Source organism: Chenopodium album, chromosome 13 (genome assembly GCF_948465745.1).
Source record: "Chenopodium album chromosome 13, dcCheAlbu1.1, whole genome shotgun sequence".
In the NCBI taxonomy this organism is placed as follows: Eukaryota; Viridiplantae; Streptophyta; class Magnoliopsida; order Caryophyllales; family Amaranthaceae; genus Chenopodium; species Chenopodium album.
In genome coordinates this window covers 8,171,719-8,187,837 of record NC_137846.1, presented here as the reverse complement: position 1 = coordinate 8,187,837, position 16,119 = coordinate 8,171,719, and the positions used below count along the sequence as shown (strand labels likewise).

The 16,119-nt window shown below is 33.5% G+C and overlaps 2 protein-coding genes across 2 annotated transcripts; one reads left to right on the top strand and one right to left on the bottom strand.

Moving 5' to 3' along the window:
* Positions 1 to 3,107: 3,107 nt before the first annotated feature.
* On the bottom strand, positions 3,108 to 3,530 carry LOC145575146 (uncharacterized). Its single transcript, XM_081633055.1, has 2 exons — positions 3,507 to 3,530; positions 3,108 to 3,398 (listed from the first exon to the last, which is right to left on the bottom strand). The coding sequence occupies exons 1-2, from the start codon at positions 3,528 to 3,530 to the stop codon at positions 3,108 to 3,110; spliced, it is 315 nt and encodes a 104-aa protein (XP_081489181.1).
* A 10,131-nt stretch (positions 3,531 to 13,661) lies between these two features.
* On the top strand, positions 13,662 to 15,402 carry LOC145575145 (uncharacterized). The gene is made up of 2 exons (XM_081633053.1): positions 13,662 to 13,691; positions 13,969 to 15,402. Exons 1-2 carry the CDS (start codon positions 13,662 to 13,664, stop codon positions 15,400 to 15,402), a joined length of 1,464 nt encoding a protein of 487 aa, XP_081489179.1.
* Positions 15,403 to 16,119: the final 717 nt, after the last annotated feature.

Below are 16,119 nucleotides of genomic sequence, written 5' to 3'. Positions count from 1 at the left end.
TGGCGGATCCACTAAGGCACAAGGGGTAGGACATGCTACCCTTGGGTTATAAAAAAAGCTAGTTCAAAGAGACCTGTTATTATAGATAACCGGTCTCTTAGAGGCTGTCATAACTAAATTATTAAGTTCTGCTTTTACTTTTTTTTTTTTTTTAGGAAACAAACTATTTTTTTCTTACAAACAAAGTACTTATACTTATATGTGTGCATAATTGATTTTGTTATAAAAAATAATGCGATAATAAGAATCTATGAAATATATACTTATACTTTAGTTAGTATAAATTAGCATATGAATTATAAATACAGAGTACATATAAAAGGTTTTTTTTTTTTCCTTATCATTCTACGCTACCCCCAGTTGGAAATCCTAGATCCGCCACTGCTAGTGATCTAGCTAGTGCCTACTATATTTACAATGGTCATATCAAAAAAGAAATTTGTTCATTAACAAAAAAACTAAATGTTCATAATAACTTACAGTTGTGATTGAGCATTACCATTTTAAAACAATTGTCAATTATAAATCTTTCTTAAAAGCATATTTGATACATATTTCATAAGCTTCTGCTTGAGATTTAAATTCTTTGCCCTAAATTTCAGACTTAATTAGTTGTTTCTTCATAAACCATATTATCCTTTTTTTTATACTGCATAAATTTATAATCTACGATTATTGTAAGTGAACTTAAACAAGTTAAAAAATGATCAATTATAAATATATAAAATATTCAATAACAAAACTGCACATGATCAAATTTTAAAATTTTAAAATATAATATTATCAAAAACAAAACTGTATACACAAATGATCATTTATCACTTTAAATAAACATTAAGCTATTATTACATCACTTACAGGAGTGCATATGATAATTAAATGATAAGTAAAGAAAAGAAATAAAAAAAAAAGGAAGAAAAAAAATGAAAACTAACAACGGAAGAAAAAAGAAAAAAGAAAAAATCAGATTGTTAAATTTAAGGGGGGTGTAAGTAGAACACCCTAGCACCCTAACTAGCTACAATACAATGTAGCTTCATGGGGGGTGTAGGCAAAACACCCTACACTGGGTAAAATTTTCAGTCAGGACATTGTGTAATTCGTAGTCACTGGACTGATGTTAATATGGCCCAATAGGCCACAAAGCCCATGATCATTGTAACCCAATTGGGCGAAGGCGGGCTGGGGGAGTGAGGCCCAGCCGTATGGAGAGGAGAGTGAGGTGGGCCAGCAGGGTGCACTTGGGGATTGGGCTGCTCCAAATTGGAAGGAAGGTTATTGACGTGATGTATGTAATGGTCTAGAGGGTTGACATCTAAGAAATTATAATCATTACTGTGAGGAGTGTGAAGCTTGGAAAATGGGAATTCATGTTCAACAAATTTCACATGACGACATACAATTATTTTGCCATTAGACATATCATAACATTTTGACCCTCTATGATTTGGAGCGAGACCAAGATAGACACAAGGAGTGGACCTTTGCTCTAATTTGTGAATAGAAGTGGACGGGGATAGAGGAAAACATAGACAACCAAAAACAACACGTAATTTCGAGTATATGGGATCACATTGATAAAGAATTTGAGTTGGAGATTTAAATCCAAAACTTTGGTTGGAAGAATGTTTAGAAGATAGGTGGCCATTTCTAGAGCATGATGCCAAAAAAAGAGGGGTAAAGAGGCATGAGCAAGTAAGGTCCGGATGATATTGTTTATTGATTTTATGTGGCGTTCGGCTTTTCCATTTTGAGGTGAGGTATGAGGACAAGAGAGGCGGAATAGCATACCATGGTGATAAAAAAATTCCTTAAAGGTGCCATTGATATATTCTGTACCATTGTCACATTGAAAGGTCTTAATGCTACGGTTAAATTGTGTACTTATGAGGTTATGAAAAGATTTAAGCAAGTGTTTGACTTGAGATTTCTTAGCAATGGGAAATGTCCACAAGAAAATACTGTAATCATCAAGAAAAAATACATAATAACAATGGCCGGAAGAACTCACAATAGGCGAAGTCCATAGATCACTATGAATAATATCAAAAGGAAAAACCGTGTTTGACATAGAATCATGAAAAGGAAACTTAGAAAGTTTACCAAGAGGACAAGAAGAACAAAAATTTTTACAAGCCTTATTACAATCAATTAATTTATTACTACTAAGAGATCTAAGTACTGCATCGCTGGGATGCCCTAAGCGACTATGCCAAAGATCGGAAGAAATAGCAGTAAAAGCTGAATTATTGACTTGAGGATTGGCTTGAGTGTTTGAGAAGAGAGGATAGAGGTCACCGACACTATCACATCTCATTATTTTGACTTCCGTTTGTAAATCATTCACAGGAAAGCCAAAAGGGTCAAATTCAACGGAAACCGAGTTATCAGTGGTGAATTTTCGGACAGATATTAAATTCTTAATTAATTTGGGAGCATGCAATATGTTATTTAAGTGAAAATAAGGGTGTGGTGATGGCAAAGTAGTACTACCGTGACCAATAATTGGAATTAAATGTCCACTACCCATAACAATGTTATGATTTTTATTGTCGAATTAAAATATGAATTAAAAATACCTTGATCCGCAGACATATAGGATGTGGCACCGGTATCCATGTAGTAATTCCCGTCGGGTTGAGAATAGGACAAGGAAAGAGCATTTGTAGCCGCCTCAATATCCGCGGTAGAGTAGTTGCCAGAGGGAGCAACAACATTGTAGGCTTGGGGACGAAAGCCCAGTATACCAAGCCTAGCTGAACGAGGCCCAAAAGACTGGCTTGCTGCTGGTCGCGGAGCCTATGAAGTGGAAGGGTATGGGCATGGAGGTGGGTTGGGCCACTGAGCAACCCAAGGAGCATAAGGGGCCCATAGTTGTTGTTGCCAATTGTATGGCACATGTGGGCCAGAGAGAGGGGGTTGCTGTTGGGCCCCAAGAGAAGAGTTTCGGCCCTTACCATTATTTTTGGAGGAATTTGATTTCTTTTGCTTTCCCCCTTTAGAACTGGAACGGGACGAAGAAGATGAAGCAGGAGTGTTGCTGGAACCGGTGTTGGTCACGAGCGCCGCCTGGTTAAGGTTGCTGCCGGACCCACCACCCTCCTTGGCTAGCCGATTTTGATGGTGCGTTTAGCAAGCTTGAGCCTAGAACGACAGCTTTCGAATGAAGGCAGAGGTTCTTGATTGTGTATTATGTCCACCGTGCCGGCATAGGCTTCAGGTAAGCCGGCGGTGAGCTTGAGGAACAAGCGACTTTTGGAGATAGGAGCATCGACATCCGCAAGGCGATCAGCCAGAGATTTGATATGATTAAAGTAGGAATCAATAGAGGAAAATTTCTGGAACTCGAGATCGGCAAGCTCCTCTTCGAGGTGAGTAGCACGAGAGGCTTTGTTATCCTAAAACATCGATTCAAGACGTGCCCAAGCCCCTTGAGCAGTGTCGTCTTTGAGAAGAATATCATTAAGGAGATCATTGGATATGTTACCATAAATCCAATTTAAGACCGCCACATCAAGGCGTTTCCACATAGCAGAATCCGCAACCCTTGGTGGCTTGATAGGCAGCAATCTCCAATGCCTCCGTTGGAGGAATTATATGATGATGTAAATTATGGACCCTAACTAGCACCTTGAATAAGGTTGCCCAAGAATAATACATGCCCTGATCATCCAAAGTCACGAGAATAAGGGATTTGACATTTGTGATTGTGAGGGCAGGGTGATATTTAGAGGAGTCATACGACATGATGAGCAGCGGAAGAGAAGAGAGGTGGGCGTCTGTTAAGGAGATGAAGCCAAGGTCGTAACCTTAATCTGATACCATGAAAGATTATAGAATATAATTGCTTGAGTTTTCATTAGAAAAAAGGTCAGTATAAATACATCGTACAAGAGAAGGTTAGGCCTAGAATTAAGGCTTAGATTAAGGAACTAATCTACAGCTAATCTACTTATAATTATGCACAATATAAATACATGCTATATATAGGATATACAATAAAATCAGAATATAATTATCATATATTCTAACAAGTGAGTTCAGACAAGCTGTCGTTTGTTTGGTTATGGTGTAATGTTGTTGACTTGTGGGCGGCGGAGCTACGGGGGGCTGGCAGGGACCCGGTCCCTGTAGCCCAATCCCACGGCCCTATTTTTTTTTTTTTTTTTATTAACTGGCTCCTGCAACTTTCTGGGCTATATATTTAAAACTCATCTTAATATAGTCTAGATTTTGTTGGCTTAATGGTTAGTGGGTTTTGGAATTTTTTTCATGGTTCAGGATCGATCCTTCATATCTACCAAAAATTTTTGTTTTGTATGTTTTTTTTTTTTTTTTTTTTTTTTTGGTGGGAACATTAAGAAATTATCCAAAGGTGACTCTTTGAGTCTTTGATTTCCTTAATTTTAAACTCCATTCTTAACTCCAACTAGATCTTTCAACAATCACGTAAACTTTTGTTTTTTTAAATTACTGGCTTTATTTTATAAAAAAAAATAATAAAAAATAAAAAACAACTTTTGTCTAATTGTTTGGTACTAATTTGTCTATAGAACACTTTTTTATACGATATAATAGGTACAATCATGAAATAAAAAACTCTTTATTTTTAAAATAGTTGATACTTGATAGTCAACGAGTGGATTTTACGCCAGTTTTATAAATAGGAAAATAGATTGCCAACATTTTTAACATGTAAATCTGTTGTCTGTTATTGACTTATTTATATGAAAATCATAAACTGAAATAAAAAAAAATTGCTATAATAATAAGGTATATATCTATATATTGATTCAACCATCGGCCCCTTTAGCTAAAAAATCCTGGCTCCGCGCTGTTGAGAATGTAATGATGCTGGTATGCTAAAAGTGTCAAACACTACGACTCTTTTATGGAACACAACATGATTTTGGTATGTAATAAAGTATATAAATTCTTAACAACATGGTTTAGAAATAACTTTAAAGCAGATAACGGAGAAGGTGAAATAAAGTATTCTCCAAATTACAATATGATTTAGAAATTTAACTCCACCAAATTAATTAATAACGCATTTAGACATAAAATTAACTTTAAGGTAGAATTGTGCTAAATTTATAAGTAAAAACTTCTTTTGATTTCCATAACCATGTGTGTGTGTGTGAGAGAGAGAGAGAGAGAGAGAGAGAGAGAGAGAGAGAGAGGAGAGAGAGAGAGAGAGAGAGAGAGGAGAGAGAGAGAGAGATAGAGAGAGATAAATTATAAAGCCATTAATAAGGAGCAAGCAAAAAAGGGAGATAGAGACAAAGAAAGAGAAAGAAAGAGATTAAGAAAATAAGTGAAGAACCGAAGAATGGAGAAAACTTTTTAGAGCATAAATCTGTAGGGAGATGCCAATGATTTTAAGAAACTTTCTAAGGTGCTCAAAAAAAAAAAAAATGTAAAAAAGACGAGCGAAATAAAAAGAAAGCTAAGAGAAGGAGAAATAAATTAAGCAAGAAGGGAGAGTAGATTTATTTCGACAATTAGATTTGGACAAGGTTCTTTCAATAATTAGAAAACCATAATAATTAACCAACGTGATTTTGTAAATTTTTTTAGAAACTATCTGATTAGTAGCACATTTAATATAAAAATTCAACATTATGGTAGAATTGCGTCTTGTTAGATGCATGAGTAAGTGCTTGTTTATGTTTGTACAACCACATAAAGAGTGGGAGAGAAAAAGAAAGATGGAGATAGAGGAGGAGAAGAAAGGGAAAAAGGAGGAAAAAGGAGAAGGAGCTAAGGGAGAGAAATAGGGATCACGAGTTGCTCGTTTAAAGGTTTAGGTCTCTTGAAATTCAAATTTTTGAGTCGAGTCAAGTCGATCACGAATTGCTCGTTTAAAGTTTATTATTTTAAATTTATTAAGTGTCAAGGTAAATTTTTGTTCTTAAAAATAAAAAAAGGAATAGAAAAATATTGAAATTCTTGTACACTTATCGAATTTTGAGCCGATTTGAGCGAGTACGAGCAAACTTGAATCGAGTTTTAACCAAAATGACCAGGAAAATTAAATCATCATATCAATAGAAAAAAAAAATAATAACCATACCACTACAAATTAAACCAAAAAAAAATCAACAGAAAATTCAGGGAAGGAAGGTAGAACTCTAAAAAAATACTTCCGTCAATACCTAGAACTGCAGCAGCAGTAATCTAGGTCCTCCAATCGATTTTCATGTTGAAACACGCACCAAAGAATTTTAAAAGCTAAACTGATATTTTAAAAAAGTATTGTAGTACGAACTACATGGCTATTCTCATACGTTTATTTTCACTTCACCTTCTAATTTCCTTTCTTATAAAATATTCATTTCATTTCAGTTCAATTTAATTGAGTTGAGTTCAGTCAATGAGAACAAACCCTTAAAGTAAATAATTTTATCAATGAAAGTGTTTTTTTTTTTTTTGAGAGATGGATTTTTAATGAGTAAATCTGAGACCTATCAGAAGTAAGAAAGGATCGTATACTTTAGACTCATGGTTCGTTCACACTATACAAGTATACAAGCACATAAAGAGTGAGATTATTTTTAACAATTTTTCCTATAATTATGGATATAAATGCTAAACAATTTTTTTTAAAAAGATTTCAATTGAGCTATAACATCAGACATATTTTTTGTTTTATGTTTTAAATAACATCAGACATATCAATTTACGTAATCTTATGTAGACTTAACAACCATTGAACATATAAATTCATAGCAGAAGGTTGTGCAATAGTCTAATTGATACATCTCCATTGAAATTCATACCATATCCTCTAGAACATAAGACGTAGAGGCAATATTTCCATAAAAAAAAAAAAAAAAAAAAAAAGTCCAATAGTTGTAGCTAAAGACTTGCTTGCAATTTCCTAAAATCTCTAGCTATTAGCTTGACCATTAGAGCTAAAAAGTACATTTAGCTTGAAGTTTCTAAAATTTTAGAGTTTAATATACTACGGAGTAATATAATTAACTTTTAAAGATAATTGAGAAAGTTATGATCATTTAAATAGCAAGTCATTAGCTAACCATTAAGACACAAAATAGCTACACAAAAAATTAGCTTAAAATCGTATGTGGCATAGCAAGCTTATTTGAGAATTAGCTTACCATTGGAGATGCTCCTTCTTGTTTTTGAGAATATGAGAATATATTACTCCCTCCATTTCAATATGATAGTTTCATACGAAATCAATCACATAAAATAAGAAAGAGAATAATATTTGGAATCTAACATTAAAGTAAAAAACATCAATACGTTTAATAAAATGCTTTGTAATATTTGGTTGCCTTTAATATTAGTAGCTAAATATTCCATAATATTCCAATTAAAATCTCTTTAATTCAACTCCAAATACGTTTGATACATCTTCAAGGATGATAAATTAGAGAGAAATAGAATAGAATGGCTAGTTTATTATTCATCGATAGGTAGAGTATTTATACAAAACCTACGCTCATAAGATAGGAAACAATTAGAGAGAAATAGAATAGAATGGCTAGTTTATTATTCATCGATAGGTAGAGTATTTATACAAAACCTACGCTCATAAGATAGGAAACAATATATCATATATCCTGATGATATATTCTCTAAATAATATCTTAACATAAGATAATACTAAATATATTATTCTCATAACAATATATATACGGAAAATATATCACATATATTTTCCGATATATCATATCTCTCTAACAAAGGAGTTCTTCATTCACGATTGATACCGCATGTGTACTAAACACAACTAACATGTATGCACATTTTCTTCCATCATTATATGATTATCAATAATCTGCCAAAGACTTAAGTAAATAATTAAGATAGAATATTTAAAAACCTTTGTCTACTTTAAAAAAAATGGAAACCAATTCTTAAGAATGTCCAGCAACTAGATTTTAAGAATTTGAGAATTAAAGATCCCACATATACAGGCATAGTGCTATTTTTTATACCCAAAAAAAATAATTCATTAATGTAAATTTTTTATACCAAAATTTGTTTTAATAGCTAATTTAATAATAAAGGTACGTAGAACATCAATACGTTTTAAGTTGACATGAAAACACCTTTACAAACTAATTATGGGCTTGATAAATAAATGAAATTTACTAATAAAACAAATTTAGAGGTAGCTAATACTTGCAAATCTTTGATAATGGTGTCTCTTCCAATAAAATGTCAATTTTAGTGATTGTAAGAAGAATATACAGATGATTTTATGATGATGAATAATTTAATTAATTAATTGCATATTTCGACGAGAATAATTAGTAGTTGGATTTGAAAATATTTTAATTCGAATATTTAATTGCTTTATAGGCGACAAAATTTTAAAAAGTATTTTATTGAATTAATAAGTTTGATTTATTTAGATACTCAAAGATTACGGGCAAAGGATAAATAATTTGCCTTGGCAATTACTTTTTTGCCTTGGCACTATCAGCGCCCTATTTAAATTGTTTTGATTTTTTTAGGAAACCGTCAATTATAATTGCATAATTCAAGGGAATAATTTATTTTCTTAGAGTCATGTTATAAATTCACAATCAATTAACTTAACCAATCATAATTTAATAAGTATAAAATTGAAAATAAAAACTAAGTTAAAAGTGGAATACATTCAATATGGGTAGATCTTTTTGAAACGCCCAAAATACTATATGGAACTAACAAATTGAAACGGAGGGAATATGATCTTGTAAACATGATATATGATATACTCTGTATATGTTAGGGGTATAATTAGCTCTTTAGATTTAGCTAATCAGTTATGTAAACTTAGCATAGTAGCTGTTATGTAAACCGGCGCAAGGCGCTGGTGAGTTGATCTTATCCTAAGTTATTAGTTAGTTTCCTTCTTTGACTAGGACTTTGTGAGATTAAATTCTCATTGTATTTTGTATATAGAGGACGCTTTTCTCTTCTTGAATATTTACAAAATACTTCCTCACGATTTTTCTTTGAAATCCTTGGCGAACAAGGAATTTAAGAAATTAAAAATAAATCAAAACTCAATCAAGCATCTTTCAAGGAAGTTATATTGAGTTGTTATATTGCATAAATAGTGTATTGATTAGCTCTAGCGTAACATTATAAAGCTCAAACTAAGCCCTTTTTTCAATATAAACCCAGAGGATCTCTAAAACCAAAACACCAGAGTAATGTCTTTTAAAATACATTGTGACCATTGTCCTCAATCTTCCTCTATAAAGAAACTTAAAATTCGATTAATATTTGAGAATCATGAACGGTCAGTTTATCCTAAAAAGAATGGTGAACAATTATTGAGTTTACGCTACTTAAATAGCAAGAACTACCTCTATATTAACCCTTTCTGTTCTGAATGCATCTTTCATATCAAAAGATTTCTGTCAACAAGTTACGTATATAAAGGCAAGTATCGCACATTTGAAGAGTTGAGGCCAGAGATAGAACGTCTTAACAACGAAGCAAGGGATAAAGTACAAGAGCTCATCAAAAGCGAACAAGGAGTTGATGAGATAATATATGATTATAATAAGACTAGTTTTATTAACTTAATTCGTAACAGAGTTTGTGATGCGGACGAGTTTAGTGTGTGGGTCGCCGCTGGTAACTATGTTTATTGCCTTGAGATGCCGGCTTTCAAGGGAATGGTAAGGGTTATCACAGAAAAGGAAGAGGCATTGCCATCATATTTGAAGATGTCCAAGCCATGGGCATACGGCACCAATAATAAACGTAATTACCATGAATTATGTGGTATTTGTTTGGGAGAATTAGTATCAACTGTGGAAGCTAAAAAATTTGATTTTGATCCAAAAACTCATGCCTTCTTAATTGCAATTAGAGAGTCGGTTGAATCGATAGTAAAATTGCCGTGCAAGTGCATGCATATGTTTCATGAGTTTTGTATTCTTAGATGGCTTTATCAAAATCCAGCGTGTCCTCATTGCCAATTTTATATGGGCTCTAGTGATCTTCACGATTTTCTGTTGTTGCATCGTGCTCGTCCCATTTTGAGATTACAAGATTTGTGATTTTTTTTATAAGCTTAAGCTTTTTTTTTTTAGCGATTTAAGAATTATCACTACTGTTCCGTCACATAGAGATATTAATTAGATTTAATTTTCTTATTATTAAATGATTATATTTTCTTACTCTTAAAAAAAATTACATTAGTAGAGATGATTCAATCTTCATGCCGTTTTATTAAAGGATTTGAGAGGTGTGGTGTGGGCGTGTGGCCACCAATGGTGCCGGATTCAGGCTTTGACTAGGCTGGTGCTTGGTTTTAGATTTATTGCTTTTGTTTGTTTTAGTTTGCTAATTGCTTTATTTCGGTTTTGTTTTGCTGCTTTTTCTATTTGGTGTAATTTTGTTTATATTATTAAAAAAGAGAGTAAATCTTTAATGATAGATATATAAGTAGTATATAAAAACAATATAAAGTGAACAAAACAAATAACGACATATAATCATAGAAGGGCCAAAACTTTAATGAGCAAATCGTGATTTACTCGACTCGAAACTTACGAGCACGAGTCGAGCAGGTTTTATTGGCTCGAAACTTTAGCGAGCACGAATTGAGCACATGTAAAAAGTTTTCGAGTTGAGTCGGGCATCCTTTAGCTCGTGATCGACTCGCTCGATAAGCATCCCTATATCAGATAGCAAGACTGCAAGACTAGAAGTTAGAGTTTAGTAGTAGAAGTAGCTTTTGTGAAAAGCTAGGTAGATATTGAAAATTTTGTTTTATATTTTTAGAATTTTACTAACATCTACCAGCTATTATCATAGCTAATAGTTATTTCTATAGCTACATTTTGCCGAACACGCCCTTAAGCATTATAACTTGACTGATATATATAGAGTAGTTTTTTTTTTTTTTTTTTTTTTTTTTTTTTTTGAAGAAAAACTAATTGACATATAATTTAGGAGAAAATTACTAATCAAATATTTGCATCTGCATATGTGCAGACCTAATTATCATTTGATGCAAGTATGCCGATGCAAATAAATTATACCAATTGAAAATTAAACCATAATAATCATATAACTAATATATAAAGCTGAACTTTTAGTCAGGTCACGAGACAACGACATTTGGCATTCCAACTTTTTGCCAAGTGTCGCGTCACGTTGAATAGATTTAAATAGATTTCATAAGATAAAAAGGTTAGTTTAGATTTCTATTTGGATAGAATTTTAGGATAAAATTGTTAGTTTAGAGTTTTATTTTCGATAAAATACCAATATTTCAGATGTACAAATTGAATTATAATTTTATTCAAAAAAATTATCAGATTATAATTCACAAAAATTATCATATAAACTTATTTTTTATATCATAATATTTTTTTGCGGCGAAAGAAGTAGTTCAAAGTGTAAAACATCCATTCATAATATATATCGGTTAAAATAATATACTTCACAATCTAATAGAATTTTATTACTATGTAGCTTTATCAATTAGGGTCGGGTCATGAGGCATCTTGAATTGAGTCATTTCAGGTTATGAGTCAATGTTTAACCCTTGCCCAAAGTTTTGGTTTCGGGTCGGGTCAACCCAACGGGCTTTGAAAATTTATTTTATTTATTTATTGCTATTTTTTTAAAATTTTTTTTTGATGTATTAAATCGAACATTTCCACCAATTCCTACTAGATAGCTAATCGTCACAACAACACTTCAATTCCTAACTAATTTTGTATAAATAATATATTTTAAAATTTGACATATAAATTAAAAATTTATCTTAAAATTCAATAAACAACCCGGACATCGCATGGGTACAAAACTAGTTTGTTTATTAAAACCATTCTAACAAGTACCCACAAGACTATATTTTTTTGTTACTCCGTATGTAAAGATTTGTCTAACGTGTGTCAATAGACGATGAAGTTAGGAGTACTCCCTCCATGTTTTAATAAGTGTTATACGAGTAAAAAAAAAAAAAACTACATTTAAAAATTATATTTCTTTCCTCTCATGATCCCCACCTAAACCCACCATTACTTTTTTTTTTTTATATTATATCTTTCACATTCATTACTACTCCGTATTCAATAAACTATTAACCTTACCATATTTCTTTTATACGGATTAATTTTTTGCCGATCAAACTGTATCACTTATTAAAACACGAAAGGAGTAGGGTGAGCAAACCGGGTACGCAGTCAAAATTTTAGGACCCGGACTTGCAATTGGTTGGAACCGGGTCCTAAAATTTAGGAATTGGTATTGGAACCACCGGGTACCCACTTATGTATGTAATTGTTAAAATATAATACAAATTATAATTCTTATTTTAGTTAGGTTTATTTTTAGCGTTTAATACTTATATTTATATATGCATTAAGCTATTTGTATTTATGTTAGGTATTAATAATACTATTTTAATTTACAAATTATATACATTCAACATATTTTTATTATTTAAAATTTATTTAGTTTAGCATATATTAGGTAACCGGGTACCCAACTGGTTCCGGTTCCAAAAAGTTGAGAATTGGAATTGAAATTGGTTATAACTGGGTCCTTAATTTATTACCCGGAATTGGAACCATCGAGTCCAATTCCAGTTCCGGACCCACCGATTCCGGTTCTAATTCTGGGTACCCGGAATTTTTGCTCACCCCTAGAAAGGAGTAGGTAATTTCCAAATGTTACAACTCAAAGCGAATGATGAAATGGATAATTTGTGTGTATGATTAAAATTGACGCTTTTTCATAAAGTATAAGTGAAGTACCCGTTTAATCGTTTATCCTCCCATAAATAAATAACGTTGAAAAAACTACCAAAAATAATACAACCTAACCCATTATTTTTTAATAATACAACCTTTATAGTGTGTTCATTTAAAACAAAATAAAATCAAATTTTAATATCCCCTCCTCTTCTCCCACCTTAACCCACCCCCCCTCTCTCGCCACTGTCATTTCTCTATGGAAAATTTGTTAGAAAAAACTTTTTAAAGCAATCATTTTGTTGGAAAAAACCTTTTAAAATTTTTTTGGCAATCTAAAACCAGATTCTAAAATTTTTTTGTTGAAAACAACCAAAAACTCTAATTACCCTTATTATCCTCTAATTTTCCTTACTTACCCTTTTATCTCTCATTTAATTATTTAAAAATCATATTACTAATAAAAACACAAAACACCCAAATCCCCACCACACCACCAACCAACCAGCCACCCGCCTTGCAGCAGCCGCGGCGGCCAGAACCCGCCATACCCCGTGCCGGCGCAGATCGATGATGCCCCTACCCCCGCCGTCAACCTCCCCACCAGCGCCGTCACCCTCACCACCACCCGCAATATTCCTTTCCTTTGGACATGAATCAGCCCCGAAACCCCTCTACTCTAAAATCCCTAAATTCTCAGTCATTCCTCCCAAAACGAAATCAGAAAAAGATCCTTAAGAGAGGCGAAGAATTAAAGGCCAGATTATTGTTTGTGCGGCGAAGAATATCTTGATTTAGGGTTACAGATGTGTTCCACCATCGATTAGGTCCAGATTCCGTTGTTGTTCAGAACCAAACTTCGCTGGTGGCCTTGCTTGGTGGCGTGTTGCGTCGGATTTGGGGGTTTTTTGGCTGCAAATTTGAGTAGGGGAGGTTGGGTGGGGCGTTGGAGCGAGGTGAGAGTTGTCGGCGGGGATGGGGAAGCGGTTGGGCGTTGCTGACAGGGTGCTGCCAGGGGTGGCTAGGTCGGGGATCAGGGGCTAGCTAGATCAGTTTTTTTTTTTTTAATTAATATAATTATTAAATAATTAATTGAGAGTTAAAAGGATAATTAGGAAAAATTAGAGGATAATTAGGGTGATTAGAGTTTGTGGTTGTCTTCAACAAAAAAATTTTGGAATCTGGTTTTAGATTGCCAAAAAAAATTTAAAAGGTTTTTCCCGATAAAAAGAGTGTTTTAAAAGGTTTTTTCTAACAAAAATTCTTTTCTCTATCTAAGCAGCTCCATTTCTTAGGTCTTCATCCAGATCTTTATTCCCTTAACATCCTCGCTAATTGTTACTGTCGCTTAGGCTATGTTCATTTAGGGTTGTCCCTTGTTACTTATACCATTAAGCTTGGTTATCAACCTGATATTGTCACCTTTACTACTCTCATCAATGGCTTCATTTTTTCTAACCAATTCGATAAAGCCGTTCATTTGTTGGATAAAATTCTCAAGCTTGGCTTCCAACCCACAATAGTCACCTATGGTTCTATGTTCAAAGGTCTGTGTAGGTCCGGTGATAATGCCGGTGCTCTCAACCTCCTTAGAAATATGGAGTCTTATGGCCATTTTATGCCTAATGTTGTCATTTACAACACCATCATTGATAGTCTCTGTAAAGACAAGTTATTACCTCAGGCTCTCCGCCTTTTCAAGGAGATGAAAGTCAAGGGAATTTCCCCTAATGTTGTCACCTATACTACCTTAATTCGAGGTATGTGCACTTTGGGACATCAGAAAGAGGCTCAACAGATGCTGACTGAGATGTTAAGGAACAACATAACTCCTACCGTGGAGACCTACAACATGTTGATTGACATGTATTGTAAAGATGGCAAGGTTGGTGAAGCACGGGACATTTTTGAATACATGACTAAGAGAGGATTGGTTCCCGATATCATCACTTACAGTGCACTGTTAGATGGATATTGTTTACGCGGTGAGATGGATGAGGCTGAAAAGCTTATGGATTTGATGGTCATGAATGGTTGTGTACCTAATGTTGTTACTTTCAACTCCTTGATTAATGGATATTGCAAGTCTAAAAAGATTGACAGAGCTCTTGGTCTCCTCCAAGAGATGATATATAAAGGATTAACACCCAATGTTATCACGTATACCACTCTTATAGTTGCACTGTGCAAGGACAATCAGCTTAAGCTTGCACACCAATTTTTCAAGGAAATGGAAGCTCATGGACAAAAGGCAAATGTAATAACTTGGAACTCATTGCTTGTTGGCATGTGTAAGAATGCACAAATTGACGAGGCAATTGCAACAATGAAAGAAATGGAGGCTACTGGAGTGGTCCCTAATATTATTACATTCAACATCCTAATGAATGGTTTGTGTGAAGTTAAGCATCTTAGAGAAGTGGTGGATATTTTCACTTCTCTGTCAGCAAAGTGCTTACAGCCCGATGTGATCAGTTACAATACAATTGTAAAAGGATATTGCAAAGAGGGTTTGCTAGATAAAGCTACTAAACTTGTAGAGGAAATGCAGGACAATGGATGTTCCCCTGATGAATATACCTACAATACTATTATTAAAGGATATCTTTCTGGTAAGGATGTCAGCAAGGCGTTGGAACCAGTCAATACCATGAGAGGAAAAGGGTTGGCTGTGGATGCTCACACGGCTTCTTTATTTGTCAGCTTCATAACTTGATCGAGTCTCTGATCATAAGCTTGGAGGCTGTTGATTATGGCTTTATGGTTGATGATACTTGGTCTTGGAACTAAATGTAGCAAGCTAAGGTAGTCTGTCATATTACTCATATAATGACTTTTCATTCTTTTGGTTGCTTGGATGAGTTGGATCATTACAAGCATTTCTTTGGACTTGCATTGTTATATACGATCATATTCATATCTTCTTGCTATTTGTAGCACAAACCGAGCAGTCATAGCTTCGGCAATAGCTGGATTTGTAGCATGATATTCTAGCAGCAGCAATTAACGATTCTCCATCGTCATTGCGGATTACAACACTAAGTCCACCTTTCCCATTTGCAGCAATTGCTATTCAGTAATCACAAAGTAAATATGGTTTTACTTTCTTATTTCGAGGATATCTATCTGTAATCTGTTGTATGCTAATTTTTTTGTTGCGTTAAATTCATTGATTAATATAAAGTATTTATGATTGGAGCTTTGAAAAAACTTCGTAAAAATGAAAACTAGTGTAAAATAAATATACTTCATTAGATGTAAATTTATAGTGGCACATTCTAAAGGCACCTCTAGTTGAAATATAAAGTTATACATCACATACCTTTTTATGGATGAAGTTTCTCTCTTTTAAAAAATCATTCCTAATTACTCCCTTCATTTTTAAATAAATTCAACACTTTGACTTCTAAGGAGTTTTAGGCGGCTTAAATTA